The sequence below is a fragment of the Stegodyphus dumicola genome, chromosome 3 (assembly GCF_044657685.1).
Source record: "Stegodyphus dumicola isolate Sdum_Otavi_A_Nest chromosome 3, ASM4465768v1".
Taxonomy (NCBI): domain Eukaryota; kingdom Metazoa; phylum Arthropoda; class Arachnida; order Araneae; family Eresidae; genus Stegodyphus; species Stegodyphus dumicola.
Genome location: NC_140770.1, coordinates 66,242,397 through 66,264,166, shown reverse-complemented (window position 1 = coordinate 66,264,166; position 21,770 = coordinate 66,242,397). Strand labels below are relative to the sequence as shown.

The 21,770-nt window shown below is 33.2% G+C and overlaps 1 protein-coding gene across 1 annotated transcript in view; it reads right to left on the bottom strand.

Moving 5' to 3' along the window:
- The window catches only part of LOC118196763 (uncharacterized), a 98,659-nt gene that overhangs the window by 14,452 nt on the left and 62,437 nt on the right, over window positions 1-21,770 (bottom strand). The window contains exon 5 of the mRNA XM_035368227.2: window positions 9,266-9,347. Coding sequence (XP_035224118.1) covers window positions 9,266-9,347 — 82 coding nt within the window. The remainder of the gene's footprint in view (window positions 1-9,265; window positions 9,348-21,770) is intronic.

The following is a 21,770-nucleotide window of genomic DNA, read 5'->3' as shown; positions in this document are numbered from 1 at the left end:
AAATGTCCGTTTCACTTTTCAAACTGTTGTCATCAAATGTTAGAGTCCTGTATTGTATTTGAAAAAATTAAGTAATGAAAAATATGCATAAATGCATGTATACTTCTCACATTGTGATAAAACAAAGGTACATAGAGCCATCGAATTTTGAATGACGTAATCCTACTCCGAATATGGGCATGTGGAAGCCCAAATTTGAAATTTGGAATTTGTTTTATTATCGATTTCATATTTTGTAAAACTTTAACGAGTTTTTGATTAACAAACTCAGGGATTTCAAAGCGAGCAAAGGCAACGTTGTACAGAAAAAACATTTTTATCTCTAGCGTGCGAGACTCTGTATCGGAAATTCTAAAGATATGTTCTTTTTAAAACTATTTCACGATATTGCTGTTGAACTGAATTTTATGGTTTAAGTGCGAAGAAGAACCTGATATTTAATAAATAAATGTAACACACAAAATGGGGGGGAAACGCTCCTTTGGATGCAATTTGAATTCTGAAACCTTTCAGATTTTTATTTTTTAAACATATATATATATATATATATATATATATATATATATATATTGCGCGCAGTGTTCCTGTCGTATATTCGTCATGAGATACGCTTTACATGAAAGTGACCTGATTTTCATGTAGTATATGTATTAATAGGACGAACACTTTATTATAACAAGAACAAAAACAAATATAGTTTAAAATCAATAACATAATATTCCGCTGGCAATTACAGCGCCATAACATCCATTATCGTAACATTCTCTCATGGAGGTAGGAAGTAAGATGGAGTGGCCCTCCTGCTCTGAAGCACCGGCGATCCCTACGTGGTGACCAAAACATTGGGTCATTTACCATTGAGTTCTATGGGATTTGACGCGTTCGGGTGTAAATATTTTGTAATTACGTCGCAAATATACATATATATGTATATATTTTCTTTTTCTACAACACTTCAGAGTCCTAAGTATGTGAAAACAACATATTTTTAAACAACATTTCATTCTGAACGGAATTAAATGCTATACTTTTCACAGGACAGTTTTCTCAGAATGGTTTAATTTGAATGAAATATTTTCACAAGTTTTCGTTAATTACATAAGAAAAAAAAATTAAGGTAATTCGATTTTATTCGGTTAAGGTACAAAAATTAAGATCAAAGTTTATTGTATTATTAATATTAAAATTATGCATTATTTCTTTTCTATTTATAGAGCTTCTTCCTAAAACACTTTCTTAAATATGACATGATTTTTTGGCTTCTTTTAAATCAAAAAATGTAAGTCAATTTATAATTAATGCTCTATTCGGTTCATTTTAAATTAGAGAATTAGTATTTCGCTAATTCCTAATAATTAAATAGTATTTGACTTTCTCTGAACATTTCTGAATGAAAGGGAGTAAAATAAGTTTTTTTTTTTTTTTTAAGTATTATTTAAAACTTGTAACTGAGTTATTATAAAATGTAAAGGGAATAATTCTTTTAATTATACTTATCAGATTTTTTTTTTTTTTTTTTTTACCCTTCATTTCAACAATACATATTCCAAAACTCTTTATTACGTTCTTAAGTGCGCATCTCATAGCATTTGCTTTACAATACCTTTTAACAGATTGCTTTCCAATACGAACAATTCTTGCTTAAATAGTTTTATAACGTATTTGTCAACAGGATTTCAATTTATGTTTACAATTCAATATTAAGGTTATTATATATTTAGATAACATTTATAATCATTATAAATTAGATACATTTAATCATTAGATTTCTTCACAGTACTTTCACAGTTGTTTATAAGTGAATAAATTCTTCATTTCAAATACATTTATAAATAATTTAATGAATATTTAAGTATTTTGTCAAAGGCAGATACATGCTTTTTGCAAGCACATGCATAAATACCCATACATATTTCCTATTTATCATTTCCGGCATGTGCAAATCTTTAATTTCTGTGCATTCACTATATTTTTCGTGTAAAGTAATTTACACTAATTTAGCATACACCCGAAAGTTTTACCTGAAAAATATATATGAATATAATTTGAATGAAAATTATAAGTATTATTTTTAATACCCACTCAAAGGTCAGTTTTTCTTCAAAATTCCTCCACGATGGCATCTCTCTCTTTAGGCAGATAGCCCTTGCATGCGTTACTCTATTTAATAAAAACTTAATCTGACCTATGTGCCTAATTACAAATATTTTAACATACATAATTTTATATTTACATTTAGCCATCAAGTTTCAAACTTTTCAAATCTTCTAGAAAATAAATTTTGGCAGATCTCTTTTAGCAATTTTCTTAAAATCTATACTTTTGTAGTGCAACAGCTTATAATTTTATAAAACAAATTCATAATCAAAATCGCTGTTGTTAGTTATCGAAAAATAACCAAGATGTGATTTTTGCGTAAATGTCAGTAAACTATACAAATTGCTATTATCCATCACACTATGAATGTTTCTTTCATGCGAGAGTGTCCCTTTTTCGATTTCTATGGAACTGTCGTGTGTCGAAATACTATCAGAATCTTGTCAAGCGAGCTTCTGAATGTAAACAAAGAACACCCCCTCTGATGACCCAAGCTTCAAAGCAGTGCTTCACTTCTAGCGCGGAATGGCCCCTCCTCCCTTTCCTACCTCCATGCATTCTCTTCTATATTCTCAACTCTGCGTCACGTGAGAGAGAGGCGAAACCGCGCGCCGTTCGGCTAAAGTGCGCATGCGTGAATCATCCCAGAACCTTTAACTGTCGTAAATATAAATTTTGAAATTCCACTACGTTTATTAAATATCATTTAAAATGCAAATTGCAAATGAAAAGATTAAGAAATATTTACGTATCCGTGATTTCACTGCTACATTAGTTTTGGACTTTAAATAACCTAATCATTAATGAATTTTATGATGAATGTTTTCTATGCGAGACATTCGGCCCACCAGCGGCCGAGCGGTAAAAGTCGCTGAACACTGGTAGTTCGGTCCGAGGTTCGAATCCCACGAACGGGCTGGCTGCACGGGCGTTTTCGTGGTTTTCCCCATGTGTAACGTGTATACGAGCCAGTTTCCCTTAGAAAGTCCTCCACGAAGGCATCCCTTCCTTTAGGCAGATAGTCCTTGAAGCTTTGCCATAATCACACACACTATGCGAGACATTCACTGTATAAAACTCACATAATGTTCGATATGCATTATAAACATTCGATATGCATAATGAAGAAATATAAGTTTTTTTTTTTTTTTTTTTTTTGTTAAATCTAAGTGAGGAAAAAAAAAACATTTATGCCCTTGCCGGGATTCGAACCACAGATCTCCCATTTGCTATCTGAATATGCTATCCCGATAGTCCATACCGGGGATTCTTTACATATTAACGTTACATTTAATAACATACCGCATGCAATCGAACCCAGCAAAAGCTATGCAATGCACTTCAGCAAAAAGTGGCTTTCGTTTTTATAATGTGATTTACAAGGATGATACGTGTATGGTATCGCTGATGAATTCGAAAGAAAAATTACAGGGAAGGGTTTGAATTTTGAAGGCCAACACATAGAAATCTTGCTCACTTCAACCAATCCAAAGCTACATTCACTTGCACCCTTAAAAATCTTTCTTCTCAGTCAAGTGATGCATGACGCATTTTTGCCCCAAAAGAAATAAAAAAAATTACAAGAGAGCAAAATTTACACATTTTTTTTTAAACACTGGGCTTGTATAATTTAGATGGCAGAGCAAAGAAACTTTTTACTTTTCTTGACTTCCTGCAGGCAATCATGAACTCTCGTTTTGAGCATCAGTCATTTGACGTAAGTCAAAAACCAAGTTAAACAGGGGGGGGGGGGAAAGAAAGCCTTCAGGAGAAAAAAGCGTTGATAACATTTTGTCATGTCCCGCTGAGGTGACTTTTTTTAATGCGAATTTTATTTATTATTTATAATTTTTTATGTAGGAAAAGGAAAGCGAAGGGGTGTGTCCAGGGTCAAAATTACTTCCTTGAAGTTATTTGCTCATATCACGTTGGTGGTCCGCAATGTCACACTACGTGTTTATTTTTCCATTCGCTTCTCAAATAGGAAGATAATGTTAAAAAAGAACTTTATCTTCCGATTAAGATATCAAGGATAAAGGTAAAAAACTTATTTTGTCAGAAGATCTTCCTAATCCAAAACTGAGGCCGGGAATACATTTTGAAGACAATCTACCCCTCAGACAAAAACACTTCTAGAATAATAACATATTTTAACACACAGTGCACATTACTACCTAATACACATAAATTCGAAATTAAAGAAAAGTTATTGGTTATATTTATCATTCATTCATCCATTATTAATTCTATAAAATTCCGGCTTCTTGGTGACGCGCACGTGCTGATCGCGTGATATAAATCGTTCGGCAAGGTTCAATAATAAGGTTACTGTTAAATTGGTAAGTTAAACGGTAGGAAATTCGATAAGTATAACTGTCAACTAGTAAAAACTTATTTTCTTTTGATTGATAGACCTTTGGTTCAGACAGACTTGTTCATTGGGCGGTTTCCGATAATTCCAGGGACAAATCATGAGTGTTGTCCGATAGTTCTTGTCAACTACTGATACTTTCACGGCATGAAATATGAGACGGCAGTTAAACATTACATATGTAATTAGAATTTTATCGGGTTAATAGAGAATAGATTAAGCAACGGTGTCATTTTATGATTATGTCATACAAGAATCCAGTTCAGTCAAATCAGCTCAAAATTTAAAAGAGCAAAATATTAAAGCTACAAGAAGATATTGATATTATAGATACTGAAAAAACGCCTTGAACGTGCAGTTGATTTAAACGCATTTCATTAGGGAATGGGACTATTCGCCGTCAAGACATATTTTTCTTTACACGACTGTATTATAACTTGCCGTATTATATTAAGTTGATTTAAATTAATAACTCTGTTTAGTTTAATAACTCAATTTAATAAACATTTTATATAATGTAATATATAAAATGTTTTTGTACACAGTTTTATACAAATATACCGTTACACATGACATATTAATTTAAGAGAGTAATGTGCTGACAAGATTCCAAAGTAATTTCATTTTCGATTCAGATTTCATAAAAATGTAAATTTCCTGCTTGTATGAGTAATTTCTCTGAACTAGCCGATTAAATTTTTGCCAAGAATTTTTTTCTAATTATGTAAGTATCGTAACCACATAATTTAAAAATCTATAATATAACTTCTGTTATATCAGTTGTCTTTGATACTGACATAATTTTCCAACTAACTATGTGTAATTTCTTTATATCTCATACTTGTAAATAACTATATATATTACAAGCAACATTTATTAACGTAAACAGAATTATTAAACTAAATAACTTTAATACGAATATAATATGGCAAGATATAATACAGTCATGTAAAGAAAAATATGGCTTGATGGCGAAACGTCCCGACGTCGAAACGGCCACGGTAAAATGGCAAAGGCAAAAAGTCCTAGATCCTTTTATTATTGGGTGGCGTTTTGTTGCTTAGCAAAGACTATATACTAGCTGAATCAGGCGTCAAAACGATGAAAGTATTAAGTTACTTTTTCAGGTTTTGATGCCTAAAGCGTTTGTTACAAAAGAAGAAGACATTAAGAAATATAATTTTACAATATTAAATATATAGGGTAGTGAAAAGTACATAATAATGAAAAATACCTGCTATATACAGACAACGAGAGAGAGCATAGCAAAAAGTATACATTTTTTTTTTTTTTTAATTTTAATTTTAAAATAAAAAAAATAAGTATATATACAGACAGCGAGAGAATAGCGAAAAGAATGTACAGTTTTTTAAATTTAATTTTCAAATCAAACAAAGAAGTATAATGGAATGTGTTTACATGGAATAAAGCGCAAGGAGATGTTAACAGGAGGTAACTGTTTAATAAACTTTCACCAAAAGAGGGCGCTATATTGTAAGGATCTTAAGTTTTACTAACGTTTATTTTATTTTAAATCTTTACTATCACTTCTTATTTTCTACTTCCGGCCAGAATTAAAAGCTTTAACTTATTTATGCAAATTTGTCTTGCGAACGCCAAGTAAATAAGTTGTGGCTTTTTGCCAAGCAAGAGGGAGGAAGGAGCTATTAGAAGCAGGCCGCTTGCCATAGTAGTTTTACTCGGTTGCTGGTTGCCTTCAAGGCCAGAGGTTTAATCCTCGTGGTAATTGTAAACGTATCGTAGTGTTAGCAGTTCTCTGTACTACATACGGCTTTTTGTTCATATACGGCCATTCTTGGAGTTAGGCACTTGTTTGATTAATCCAAAGTTAGTTTAGTTAGAGTTTAGTTAATATTTTTATATTCTTACGTTCAGACCACAAGTGGTTGGTCTCTGTATTCCGAAGTCCGGAAATCATTGCAAAGAGAGAAAAATAAAGGGTTTCGTATACCCTTCTTGTGTGCATTGTCTACTTCCCAAATTTATTGAACATAGCTTTAGTAAGCTCCCTGTTCCGAGTCAGGACAGTCAATGTTCCCTAAGCAAGTAAGGAGGAACGCAGAACCTGATAATACTACATTACTAATAACGATTAGAGACAGAATAATCCTGAAAAGATTTATATAGAATACAAGAAGTCCGTCATATATCATAAATGTCATTAGAAACATACGTTAAGAGTATAAACTTACAACACCTATTACAAGGTTCTGTTCTCTTTATTACTTTACACTTGTATAGTTAACTAAATACATCTTCTTGCCATTTCTATTTTAATAACCGTACTCCGTTATATTCATTTCTATAAATTTCGGAAACATCTGCGTACATACATAACGGTGTGTGTTTGCGGAAGATTTCTGGATTTCTGGAACATGTTGCAAACTGTACAGAAATAAAATTTTACCAAGGTTCAAGGTTTATATGTTCAACGCATTCCTTCACTTTATTTATGCAGCTTTGGTGATTGATCTATTGATGGTACTATATTAGGTAATACTGCAAATTAATGTTTTCAAGCATTTTTTATTTCTTTTAAATCATTAACATGAAAACTAAAGCAAAATAATTAAAATCAAAATTCAACATTTTTGTGACCCAAAGCACTCAAAATGTCGCATGAGAAGAAACAGAATGTCGCTTATTTTCAAAGGCTTTCAAATTAAATATTTTCTCAGAACATGTTTTCAGATATTGACACAATTATGTTCACCTTTTAGAATTTCAGTGACGTAAAACATATACTGCCATATAATCAAGAATAAAAACATTAAGAATGCTATCGACTACCCACTTGTGAATATAAATCAATAAAATTCTCAACACATTGTACGCATTGATGGGTCATGCAAGAAAATGCCTATCACTACAGTGAAGCCATGTAAAGCAATTGATTTTTTATGACTTTCTTCTAAAAATGGGCTTATTCTATTTCCTGCTGAAATGTAATCCCAATATGGGTACGAAACGCGGTTTTATTATTGAACTATACGGCAATTTCCTATGGAGCTGTAACTTTAGCTCCTACTATTATTGTAGACAATTTTAAATACAATTATAAGAAATTTTTTGCATTTTCTCTTGCGTGCTTATGTGGGGTAAGCGGTAGCTCCTCCAGGTTGCAGTTGTGAGATATGTGGAAGATATGCCGTCGAAGGCATAGTTCACGTTTCCGAAAAACCTTAAAGTCTCAACTTTGTCATCATCTATGATCACAACATTCTCAATACTACAAGAAACAGAAATGCTCTAAAGACAATAAAACATAAAAATATCCCATACAATTTGTATTTTCATTGAGTGTTATAATTGGTTTAACAACCTTTTTTCTATTTTATAAAAGATTAATTTAGACTGTAGGATAATGAAAAAAACCTGAATGCGAAATATATCAGCTATAAAGTTTACATAGCAAATACCAATTTTTAGTTTGCCTATAAAATAATTATATAAAAATCGCACCATCAAGGAGTGAGCAGACTATTATTATAACTCCTTGTAATGTGTTTGGTTTCACCCGAATATCGGGCGATACCTGACTATCGAAGAAGAGCGAACGAAGGAAGAGTCACTCCTGTTTTTGTGTAAAAAGGGACCGCTTTTTACTAGAGTGAAATATCGCTCCTTCGAGGTTGGTGCCATTTTGGCATTACAGGGAGGTGGGATATCACTCCTTTAGAGTCGGATAGGACTCTTTCGAATTTAGAGTGTATAGTATATGAAAATCAATCAGATTTAACGGCTGTGAACAATGTCTCATCGTAAATCACAGAATATCCAAGTAATAGTAGAAAAATATAAAAATAAATATTAAACAGCTCATATCAAGAACTATTGGGAAAGCTCGCCAGATGAGCGGGCTTTTCAAGCAAACTACTAATTCATTAATAAATGTTTTATTGTCAAATTAGCGTCTTCAGAGTTTTTAATATCTCGCAGCAACCCGCAACAACCAATTTGTAAATAAATTTTTTGTTGCCAATATAGGGTTTTCAGAATTTTTAATTAATATCTCGGCTGATTAAAATCGTACGAAGATGAGAATGATTTAAATGGCTTTCCACGAAATTTTGGAATCCGGGAATACCTACTCTCAACTCCTTCCGCCGTCACGGAGATGATGATGTTACAAACAAACAAACAATCAAATAGACAGAGGCGCAAAGATTTTTAATAGTACAGATAACTAATATACTATATTCAAAATGGATGCATAAAATGTTTATTTTACAATAATGATTATCACAGATAAATAATTGTTCAATTTTTGCCAATAGTCATAGAACTAAAATTCGTATTTCTTACTATATTTAGATTTATTTACTATCAAAAAGTATATTAACAATTCTTACTTTTGATGGCTCATATTTGGAAAAAACAACGAGAAACTCATTCACTTAGTTATGTCTTCCGAGATAAAAACATTAGACAAAATATTAACATTAAGCGATTTTATTTTTTCACGTTTAGGAGTCTTTAATATTTACTACTGATTTTCAAACATATTTGACGCATTACTTTCTCTGTGTTTTGAATTCAGTTCTAAAAAATCACATTAAAATTATTTTGCTTAACATTGCAACAGCGTATACGAGTGTTACAAATATAAGCGTAAATATCGCCACTAGAATTTAACCTGTTTTCTCAATTCAAGGCCGTCTGCTAAACTGTGAATTATGTGACATTTTCAGATTCTAGCCCAAAGGTGACATAGCAGAATAACAAGAAGAAAACGATTTCAAAAGGACAACAAAGGAATACTGAAATGCTCGTTACCTGTTGTAAGTAACATGCATGCTGGGAATTGAGCTCTTTCCTTGAAGCATGGTGAGCTTTGCCGATGTTGCTAGCCTGTGCCCTATTAGAAAAAAATTTAGCCCTTTAGCAGATATCACATTTTTAATTCTTTACATTATAAAAAAATAGATTTTCTTTTCTAATTAAATATTAGAGATTCACTGAAATAAACTGTGTAACTAAAGCAATATATTTGAAGGAAAAGAACAGGAAAATTAATTTTGATGTTCGCACACCTATATACATATCACACTTTTCGTAAAATACAGATAACACGAACAACACACGTGGATATTACACGCATAGAATGCCGATTAACTGATGTTCTACATTATTCGAGGCGATCTTGTAAGTGCAAAACCTACTTCTCATTTAATTCATAATAGCTTTACTACGCATTTTATTCTCATTAGACAGACCTCCTCCCTTTAGGCACATAGCCTTCATGTGCTTTGCCATATTCAAAGAACCCAGCGATGGATGAATGGCCGCCCGTCAATCTATCAGTAGCGGACATCGTATTGATCTTATTTTATTCAATTAATTTTAATTTTCAATCTGCTGGAGTAGCTACTTCCTATCTCATACTTGGACATGGTTGCAAAATGACTATTTTATTTGATCAGATTAAATATGCTTCCAGGCCTCCGATAGAGCAAAGAAAATTATATAATAGAATATTCGAAACCTGCCGAAATTGAAAACTTTTGCAAATCAGTTTGATCCAACAATGTGAATTTCGATATGTTTTAATAATGCATCGCCGTATAAGCGGAAAAATCGCCGTATAAGCGGAAAAGTTGATTAACGAAGTCAGCTGCCATTAAATTAAATCACGGATTTGAATCTCGCAGACGGCAAGAATGCATGTAAATGCATAAAGTCTTTGCATCACGGAGCACTTAAAATTCCATGATCATTTATGAGTTTCTTACAGGGGTTATATGCCAAGGCTACGGATTAGCAATAACTTCACAATGTGCATTTTAATGTAATCCATCCCTCAACAAAATACTGGTTTTGGTCTAGAATCTGATCTACGAAAATTACTGCAATAAGAATGGTACCCATTTCTGAGAAACAGACTCTCTGCCATGAAGATTATCAGCTCCATTCAAGGAACAGTTTAACTGAAGCAATACTGTTAAATAGCCTCAGAATTACAATATTAGAAATGAAGATGGACTTCTAATAGCATATAAAACATTTTGACAAATCCAGTTACAAATTAAATACCATATTTTTAAAAAATAAATTATATTATTACAATTTACGATAAAAGGCTTAATCAAATGACAACAAGTGTTTTTTAATACAAAACTTTAAAAAAAAAATAATAAAGTTCTTTAAGTTTGAGACTATGAGATATATTTGACGATTTGGAGACAAATGAAAGTGGCTACCATTGGTTTAGTACATCTATGGAAGAAAGGTAATTAGCATGGCAAAGCAAGCAAAGAACACCTTCTGTAGGTCCTTGTGATTTGCAATAAGAAAGGTCTTTATATCGCTCTATGTGTTACGATTTTCCTAGCAGTCATTGGATGCGTCCATATTGACGCTCCTTATATAATATTTCTGAAGGTGATCGTTTTAATTAATATCTCCTTTTATATGTGGATTTAGGCCCCATTTGAAACCCTGCATACGATGGAGCATTTAGGCATTTAGGCATGGCTATTGCATTTAGGCATACCAGTGGAGACCGAAATAAGCAGATTTTGTAATGGAATATGTGAGCCAAAATAGCGTACTAAAGTGATGCATAGCGCTGCTGAGAGGGAGATAAAAACGATCATCAGGCATACACTGTCATTCCCAGTGCAGTTTTCAAACGGTATGCATTGATACACGAACGCGGAGCTCGTCGACATGAATTTTTTTTCTCTGCAGCTGCAGTTAAAACGGAGTAGTGTTTTAAAAGAAGTATACGACAACACACCAAAGAGGGAGACTCCCAGACCTGGGCCTTTTTCAAGCCCTTAACACGGTTACTGCCCCTCCTCCTCCAGAGAAGATCCAGGGAAGCCCCTGGTCAACCCAGGGGAACAAAATTGCACACAGTCAAAATTACAAGAACATAAGTCAAAAGCGACCGGGCTCCAGCCGGTCACCTACAGTGAGAACCAAGTCAGGTCAAAGACTGTGCCGTTGCTGATCAAGGGAAGACAAACCTCCAAGGACAACCTGCGAAATCTAACCTTATAGCGTCCCCACAACCAAGGGGCAGACAAGACAGTACCAATGCGGTTCCCGCCGAGCCTGAACCTATTACCGAAGAATCGATGGTTCTAGTCACTGTGAAGACTGATAATGTATCCCAGAAGCCGAGTCTGTCTAAATAAGGTCTTGGCCATAACGCTGGAGGTTGCCCCCAGTCGACTCCTGGAGAAGCTACAACAAAAGTTCTCATATACAGCTTTTCAGAAAATGTTGCACTTCCATCAGCGGCTCTGCAGATGAAGTAAATGTAGGCAAGCTGCGCTTTCAGGTACTGATGAATACCAGTCGAAATCCACAATGAAATGACAATTCACGTGAACAGACCGCTTTTATTTTCTGCTCAACAGCTCCTTATAAGATCTTAATGTGCCATTTGGGCACACACATTCTATTAAAATCTGTTTATTTCAGTCCTATCTAACTGCCTTTACATTTCTTTCCGAGAACCTTGCTTTTCCACCAATGTTAATAGCCCACTTCTTTGCCGAGCTTTATAAGCCAATGCAGATGCCATTAACTGGATTGTAAATTAATTTAACACCTTAAAATGCATACCTCATTGCATTAACTTTTCAGATACTACTTTAATCAAAGAAAAAAAATAAAAGAACACTTAAACATATTAAAAGCAATCTTTGTGTCTAAAGTGAAGGATAGTTAGGTTCCGGATATCTAGAATCTGCATATATGAAGCTCTGCTTCACTTATATACACACAGAATATTCAATTACAGTCCAATCTGGAAAAATCACATAATACAGACACGAAAAATAATTTTTGATTCAATAAAAACTACATTACAGCTTCGAAAGGTATCCATTTTTCAAGTTCATTATTAACATTTTGTTATTTTGTTAACAAGGAAATTGGAAAACTTATGCAAAATTTTATTTCTAAAAGAAAAATTTTATTTCTAAGTCATAAAAAGATTAATTAAAACAAGATGATAATCACAATTGACTCATCAATTTATATATCAGATAATTACTAAATTACTATGACTTCGCCGCTCCTTCACCTCTTTACCTTGAGGCAGGAATGTCTTTGTAGAGAACTTTTAAAGGGAAATTTGTAAAGTTAAACTTGTTAATTAAATAACTATTATGATTTCAACTATTATGATTTATTTTACTATTCTTCTTTTCGTAGTCCTTACTAGAATGCGAATTAGTTGTTGAGTTTAAGGACAGGGTTTGAAAGCTTTCGGCTGTGTCGCTGAGTTTACGTCCTATCTCCAAACTTTACTCCGGCTTTAGCCACTTTGTTAGCTGACATCTGTTTAAATAGACCATTTGTGAGTCTCCGACTATTTGACTTGAATTTGAATTTCATTTGCGCTATTTTAAATAACCGCAAGTAGCAGAATTTGTTTTAGAGCACAAGTGGTGCCTTCTGTTACATGTAGTGTTAATAAAGAGGTTATTTAAACCTTTGTAGGGCCTTTTTGGATAGCACAGAACTTTTTATTTTAATTCAGACAAGTGTCTTAACTCGTTCTTAGTCTAGTAGAGTCTGAAGGACATTGTTCAAAAGCTTCTACACAAGTAAAACCCTACAAACTCACCCATATTTGCATAACACGTATGAAAACAACATAAATTCCTTGTTCAGAAGTCAAACAACAAAAATCAGCGTTATATTCACAAAATTTTCACAGGACTAGTTTCGATGGTTTTACCGAACCATCATCTTCAGCTGCAAAACCGCAAATGAACAAGATAGGAAATAATGATTAGATAAGATAAGAAAGCCTGGACAAGAATAAGCAAGTGGCGCCATCTGTTGGCGAAACTAGAACTAAAACATAATTTCTCTAAAAGCCGAAGGCAAATTTGGATTGGAATTAGGATCGTTAACTAGAACAGAAAGATTTTTATGAATGTGAAATGCCTCTAGAAAATCCAGTTCTCCAATGGAAGATGTTTTTTGAATAATTTTGGCAGCAGAAAAATTGAAAGTGTGATTTTCGGACCAACAATGTTGAGCAACAGAAGACTTCTGTGTTTCCTTTTTTTCTAACATATGCCTCATGTTCTTTGACGCGAAATTTTAAGGCTCTCTTAGTTTGACCAATGTAAATTAAACCACACTGGCAAGGAATCCTATAAATACCCCAGGAATTCATATCCGGAATGGGGTCCTTGAGTATAGAAGTTGGAATTTTATTGATGGGAGAATAAACAACCCGAAAGTTAAATTTCTGCAAAATATGTGCAACTTTATGGCTAATTGATGGAAAGAAGGGAATGACAACAGAATTTTTATAATCTCCTAAAATAAGAGTGTGGCTTTTAGTGTGTTGAGATGACAATTCTTTAACTGCTTGATTAATAATGTTGGGTGAAAAGCCCCTGTCAACAGCTATTGCTTTTAAATAATTTAGTTCTTCATCAAGGGCTAGTTTGGAGGAGCAAACTTGAAGAGCACGGAAAACATAGGAATAAAATGAAGCTAACTTTTGTTTAGTCGGATGACATGATTTAAAGTGTGGTGGAAGGCAAACCGATGAAGGTTTACGGTAAACTGTAGTACTGAAGTTGGATGTGTTACGTGTGACCAGAATATCGAGAAACGGAAGAGAATTGCAAGTCTCAAGTTCAAAAGTGAACTGAATAGCAGGATCAATAGAATTCATTGTTGAAAGAACTTTATTTAAATCATCTTTATTACCTTCAAACAGGGTAAAAGTATCGTCTACGTAGCGGAACCATCCCGGGAAGTTTAAAGTTTCAAACAATTTTGATTCATAATAATGCATGTAGATATCAGCCAAGATGGGACTGAGGGGGCTTCCCATGGCTAATCCCTCAGTTTGCTTGTAATATTTATTTTGGAAAACAAAATGTGTTTGTTTCAAACAGAGTTGAGTGAGAGAAATTAGCTCATCAATTTCGATGCAAGAGAAATGAAATTCGCGAAGTCTGGTTTCTAGACATCTTAATACACCCTCCACTGGGACATTGGTGAATAATGATTTTACATCAAAAGAAACCATGAGTAAATTACTAGGAGAAATGTTTTTAACCTTTTTTACAAACTCTATTGAATTTTTTATGGTGTAAATGTTATTGTCTAATAGAGTGGAAAATCTAGAAACTAAATATTTAGCTAATGGATACGAGGCAGTACCTAAATTTGATACAATAGGGCGGAAAGGAATACCACTTTTATGAATTTTGGGAAGAGCATATAATCTGGCACAATTCGCAACAGATGGGATAAGCGAATGTCACTCAAGGTATGTCACTATACTTAAGGACCCCATTCCGGATATGAATTCCTGGGGTATTTATAGGATTCCTTGCCAGTGTGGTTTAATTTACATTGGTCAAACTAAGAGAGCCTTAAAATTTCGCGTCAAAGAACATGAGGCATATGTTAGAAAAAAGGAAACACAGAAGTCTTCTGTTGCTCAACATTGTTGGTCCGAAAATCACACTTTCAACTTTTCTGCTGCCAAAATTATTCAAAAAACATCTTCCATTGGAGAACTGGATTTTCTAGAGGCATTTCACATTCATAAAAATCTTTGTGTTCTAGTTAAGGATCCTAATTCCAATCCAAATTTGCCTTCGGCTTTTAGAGAAATTATGTTTTAGTTCTGGTTTCGCCAAGAATAAGCAGATGGCGCCACTTGCTTATTCTTGTCCAGGCTTTCTTATCTTATCTAATCATTATTTCCTATCTTATTCATTTGCGGTTTTGCAGCTGAAGATGATGGTTCGGTAAAACCATCGAAACTAGTCCTGTGAAAATTTTGTGAATATAACGCTGATTTTTGTTGTTTGACTTCTGAATTAGTATTTATTCGGCGTGTTATTGTGTCTTAATAAATTCCTTGCTTACAGAGGACATGTGAATAAATAAAGTATCCAATGGAATAAAGTCTTGAGATATTCTAATAAATATTTTTAGAATTTAAGTCACTTGAAGCACAAATTCTTCCGACTAAGAACGCAGACTCTGATAATTAACGTGCATCACAGAGAATGAAATAATTACAAAATTTAGTTCTAACTATTGTCGAAATACAAGATTTAGAAAAAAGAAAAATAAATAAAAATATCTTTTTTTCCCCTTTTTAAACATGAAAATTCAAAATAAGGTCACTCGATACTTGTTTTTCTGGTCGCCTTGAAGGTTGACACGAGACTGAGAAAAGACTGGAATGACATCTTTATCGCTTCTCGCATACTAATTTTCATTTTCAAAGAGCTCAAACTGGCGACACATAAATACCGAAAACGCACAGTGCACAATGATGTTACAGTGTCCTAGCCTGAATATAGCAGCTACAAATTATTACTTTTTTTTAACTAACGCAGCATTGAAATTCTTTACGTTTGCCGTAAAAAAGTAGCTACCTGAACTAACTGCTGAATTTTCAATACTTTCATGGTAGGAAATTACTATGAATTTGAAGCCTCTCTCATTCTGAAAAGCGAATAAAAGTGGGAAGAATGTTAATTAGTTGTTTGGTTTCAATTAAGGGAAAGCATTACAGATCCGCCTAATGAAAGGGATGACTTCGTGGGGGCAATTTTTAAGGGGACCTGGCTCATATTCTGCGCAGGGGAGAAACAGAAAACCCTGAATTTTGCTACATTTTTACTTCCTTGTAAGAAGTAAAAGGAAGTATTGTAATGAAGAAAAATTTTAGGTATCATATTTCAAGGGAAATATCCATTTTGATAGAATCCATTTGGTCGATTTTTCTGCTTGACGTCTTGATCCGTAATGAACAAGCAACTTGGCAGCCAAGGCAGATTAAATATTCATTTTTATTTCGGCAAAAATTTTGCGGCTACAAACAAACTGCCACACTACTCGGGCCTTTTCAAGAACATCTGCATTTCGGACAGCTTTACAGTAAAACGAGAAGCAGCAAGCAGCAGTCTATCTAGGCCGGAGTGCAGAAAGCAAATGTTCTTGCGTTCAGGATGAAATCTCAATTCAGAAAAAGGTAGTTTCGGTTTTCAACGCATTTGATTGAATGGTTAATAATGTGGTAGAATAATTATTGGCTGTTTGAGTTTTAGTTCCATTGACATTCCAGCATTATGTAAGAGTCATACGACATGGATTAGTCTCGAAATGACGCAGTGCCGAAAAAGTATTACTACATTTTAGAATAGAGAAGGGGAATACCAAATTAAAATTAAGCATTAAAGGGCCACTGTTAATTTAAACCATAATTTATATTTTCATCTTTCTTTACATATTCCAGCTATTTTCTGTCACCATCCTCCACTTACTGTCAAAACTACAGCATCATATAGTATACACCTCCCGTTATTTCCTTAAAAGTCCTTACTTGTCCTTCCTTTTCGTAATCGTTGGTCGCAGTCATATATTCCCAGTTACAAAGGTGTTTTAAATGACTCAAATATTCATGTTTTAGCAATGTCAAATATTAAAAAATATTAATTTTTGTCTAATAACGAAATCTAACTTTTAATACGGTCTTTTGCCTCTATACTCATATTTGGGAAACTTATATTCGTTATTAAGAAAATAAATTATAAGAAGTTTGATTCCCCTACAACAGAAATTGAGTGGGATATTTAATTTCAAAACTTGAAATTTTTGATGTCATTTTTAACTTGTCTTGAAGAATCGGTTAATTAAATTAGAAAAATTCGAGAAAATAAGTTTAAATGAAATGCAGCAAAAAGTGCGTATAATTTAATAGGTCGTACAAATAAATCATATGATGTTCACATCAATTTTTTTTAACTAAATAAAATTCTGGTTCATAATATGATAAATTTAGAAGAGTTAAATCGCATAAAAAATATTCTCGGAACAAATAGAAAATTTATCATTAATAACCTGAAGCTTGTAATTACTCAATTATGTATGGTAAATACACTTATTAAGGAGGAGCTCAATAATGTTGTCTACCACACATAATATATGAAAATAAAATAAAGTGTGAAATTTAAGCAAACCTTCTGAAATTATTTTTAGAAGAAACAAGATTTATCTTTCAACGGATTTCGCTCACGAAACTTAATCTGCTTTTTGTAATTTGGAACTCTTTTTATAGCACGCACACCGAATTTGTTTTTCGTTACCAATTGCTGAGAAATGCTTTCTTTTCATCAATAAAAAGTTAATCCATTTTAAAGTACATAATAAAGTAATGAATTTAAAAATTTTATGCACGAAATTATTCCGAAATAAATCTAAGGAATACATTAGGCTAATTACATATTCAAGAAACATATAATTTCAAAATTTTCAGACTAGCTTGACCATCTTTTAGAAGTGATTAAGAAAGAGCCTTAAAAAGTGTAATAGACATAAATACGAGAAAGGCTTTAGAAGAACAGATGAAGCAACAACATTATTTATAACACTTAACGGTAGAATCATTTCTATTTATTTATTTTTATAGAATTCTAGCTATATTCAAAAAAGAGTTAATTTCATGGGTTGTCAAATTCCACATATCAGACATTTTAACATCTGATTTATTACGAGAGTTACCTCTAAACCATTTTTTGCTGCGTCGCTTACTGTTGGCAAACAGACTTCGAAAATTCAGCAATCTCTGTAAGACTGACAATCATTCTTTTCTTTATTCGAAGCTAGAGCTTTTATCTTAAAATAGTTCATAAAATAAAAATGATTGGGACACGCTGCGAGAAATTACTACGCAGATTCCTGCAAAGAAATTTTGCGCAACTAATTCACGTTCTTGGGTGGTATGAAAGTAAAATCGAAACTGTGACGGCGTAAAGATGTCATACGCACGAACACTTCTCTACATAAGCAAGTACGAAAAGAGAGAAATAAAGAAAACAACGCCCAGAGGGAATAGAACTGCCCCGCATCTCCGTCCTCTAACGACCTCAACACTCAGAAAGAATCTGACCTCAATTTCTTCGTTCGTGCCTTTTGTCAGACGTACATATTTCTTTCCCCACTTTCATTAGAAATGTAATTATTGTCAAAAGATGGTTTTAAGAAAACAACGAAAGTAAGAGAGAGGAGAAAAAATAAAAAAAGTTAAAACTTTATTTGAAAGGTAACGGGAATTTCTTTTCAAAGGATATTGCGTCAGCAGTTATGTAGCTACTTGTTTACGCTTTTTTTTGCCTTTTTGGTGTGAAAAGTAGCCCTATTAAGTCAGTATTAGCTGACCTAAAACCAGTATCTCACATACTAATGGTACAGTTTCGAATTAATAATTGCTTAGCGAACGTAAAGCTCAAAGTATCTACAAACTCAGTTGTTTTGCAGGAGAAGAAATCATTTTATTATATCATTACATATGCTTTATCAATGCAGTTCGAACAAATGGATATTGAAGGAACATAGTTGGAAGTCTATTAAATGCAGTATTACTTCATAAAATCTGGAGTGTGTTATTTTTAATTCTTGTTTTCGGGGTATTTTGGAGAGAGAGGTATGTATTTAGGCAGGGATGGCCAACCTTTAAGGGAAAACTGCCACTATCTGAGGGAGGGAAGGTATGCGAGACACTTCCAATTTTTCCGACATACTAAAAAATATAAAAAGCTAAAAACATGTTATTTATAGGCTGATTATGGGATTTTTTACCCAAAGAGCATATTTTTTATGCAAGTCTGGGCAGTGGACATTTAAGAAATAATATAATACTAAATAAAATTTACGTACAGTTGGTTAATAAACATTTTTAAAGGTTCAGTCAGTTAAGTTAAGTATAAAATAAAATGAATAATTTGAAACATTTAATTCTAAATAACTATTAAACAGTCAGTACTTAATGTGGGTTTTGAATATGTAGTTTTTTGCTAACAAAAATTTGGTGTTTTAGGTGCTTATCAGTTAATCTTGAATGATATTTTGACTTTATTATGTTCAAGCATTTGTTCACAAACATATTTGGATCCTACAGCAATAGCTGTGCAAATTTGGAATATTGCTTGTAGGTAAAAATTTCCAAAAATTCAATATAATTTGGATATTTCGCATTTGAAATAAGTTCCTTATATTTGATTTTCAGTGTAGTACGCTGCTGTAGGTTAATAATTTCGATATAGATTTCAGTTGGGTAGCAACTAACATCTTGCAGATAATGATTTATTATATTTATTCTAATGTGTGTATGAGTTTATATATTGACGGAGTTGATATAGATCAGCGGTTCCTTTTGACTAACGCGTACCATCTAAACAAAAATTGAAAACCTTCAGTATCACCACTACAAAGTACTACTACCACCACCACTCTTGAACAAAGCTCAGATCGCACAAATTTACCAGTGTTAGGGGGAAAAAAAACTCGATCAGGATGCTGGGGTTTTAATTTTAAAATTTAATAGTTAAAAATACTTTGCTTCTTTACGTACCACATTTTTCTCTTGCGTACCACCGGTTGAAAACCCTTGATATAGATAATATCGTTATTTTTTCAGATCTTTTAATTCATTAAGTCTTCGCATGCCACTGTTAAAACGGCGCCCTGCCACATTGTGGCACGCGTGCCACTGGTTGGTTAGCCCTGTATTAAGGAGAAAAACTTGATGGTTCTGCAAATCACACCTGTTAAAAAATTATTCGAATCATACTTTGATAATATTAACCAAATTGTTGATTCCAATGAGCGATCTGTTTTTTTATATTTTCGTACACAAGTCGGCGGGACTTGGGGCAATTCCATAACAATATCCGTATAATAGCATTAGCCGCGATCACATTAAGCAGCGTCTACTGTGTTAATATTCTGAATATAATTGCGAACTGCTGGTTTGTGTATGTGTCTCTAAATAATCACTCCGGATGAGCCGAAAGAAACTGACAAAGTATTACAAATAATTATGACATAAGCAAATAAACAGCTAAAAATAACTCAAGAAGAATACAGATATTACGCAAATCCCCCTTAACACACAAGAAATAGCGTACATTACCGATATTAGTCACAGAGTAATCTCTAAAATGCAATTCAGCTAACGCTTTTAAACGCAGTCTTTCTCTGAAGCACTCGGAACTGAATCAAAATCGATTACAGACTGACTCGTCCTGGCTCACAGAATCGTACGGATATAGTATTGCACACTCCTGGAAGCTACGAAAAAAATCACGCCCAGAACTTCGAAGATTAATTTTCCTAAAAGTTTCAGAAAACCATCAAACTGGCAAAAAAATCACTAAACACTTCTCTAACTTGATGAAAAAATTGTCACTGAGGGTCGCCTGGAGCACTTCTGCTCTGTCTCGGGTTTTAATACAGTTTGTCAAGACGTTATGCTACGATTAACATATAAATCATCTTTAAGATGCACTAGTCTATTTCTTTATCTAGATTTCTTACACTCATTGTAAAAAACAGCATTTATGGATCATTAAATAATGATATCTCAAATAAATAAAGACGATTATGTGGTAGGAAATCTTTCTTTCATGTATATTCTCTTCATTTTCCTCTCAAAAGATTAACTCAGTGACATCTTATTTACCAAATATACGAAAAGAAATATTGCTGAATTACAGTAAAACTTTCAACGAATAACTGCTTAATAAGTATGTTTCCATGAAAAACGTTCTACGAAAACAGATTCACATTTACGTTTCACGTGAGGGAGCCACGGAAGCTCTGCACAGTTAACCCATTCAGGGCCGGGAACCGAGCCCGAGAAATATTGCTAATATTTCAGTTGTCGTGTTCATACACTTTTGGGCAATATTCAAAGAAATAATTACCCATACATTAATAAATAACTTCTAGGTAATATGCAATGGTTACTGCGTGCAACGCCTTTGAATTTTATGAAATGTATTTAAATTCGAAACTTTTGCAACAAATCGGGAGACTTTTGCAGCTCGCTAGTACGAAAGAAATGCAGGCAACTAATGAAAACAAAAATGTGCCAAGTTTTAAAAAATACTTGCGTGATTACACAATACAGGGATGATCACAGTGGAAGGACTGAAACTAAACCTTTTATGTATACAGTGAAGCCCTTCTCCTTGAAAGCGAGTGGGACGATGAATGGTTTCGGATAATTGATTTTCATGTTTAAAAGCAAAGCAGAATAGTTACCTAGCAGAACAGTGATTCCGACAATCATAAAAACGATTTAAATGACTAGATTATAGAATGGCAGGGAAACAGAGATCCGAGATTTCGAAGAATTTTTGTCACCTAATTTTACCGAGAATAAATTAAAAACGAAAGAAGATACAGCTTTTCTTAAAATAATGTAAAATATTCTTCACTCAAATGATAATTAACGAACAAATTTGAAAAACAGAAGTAACAGATTTTC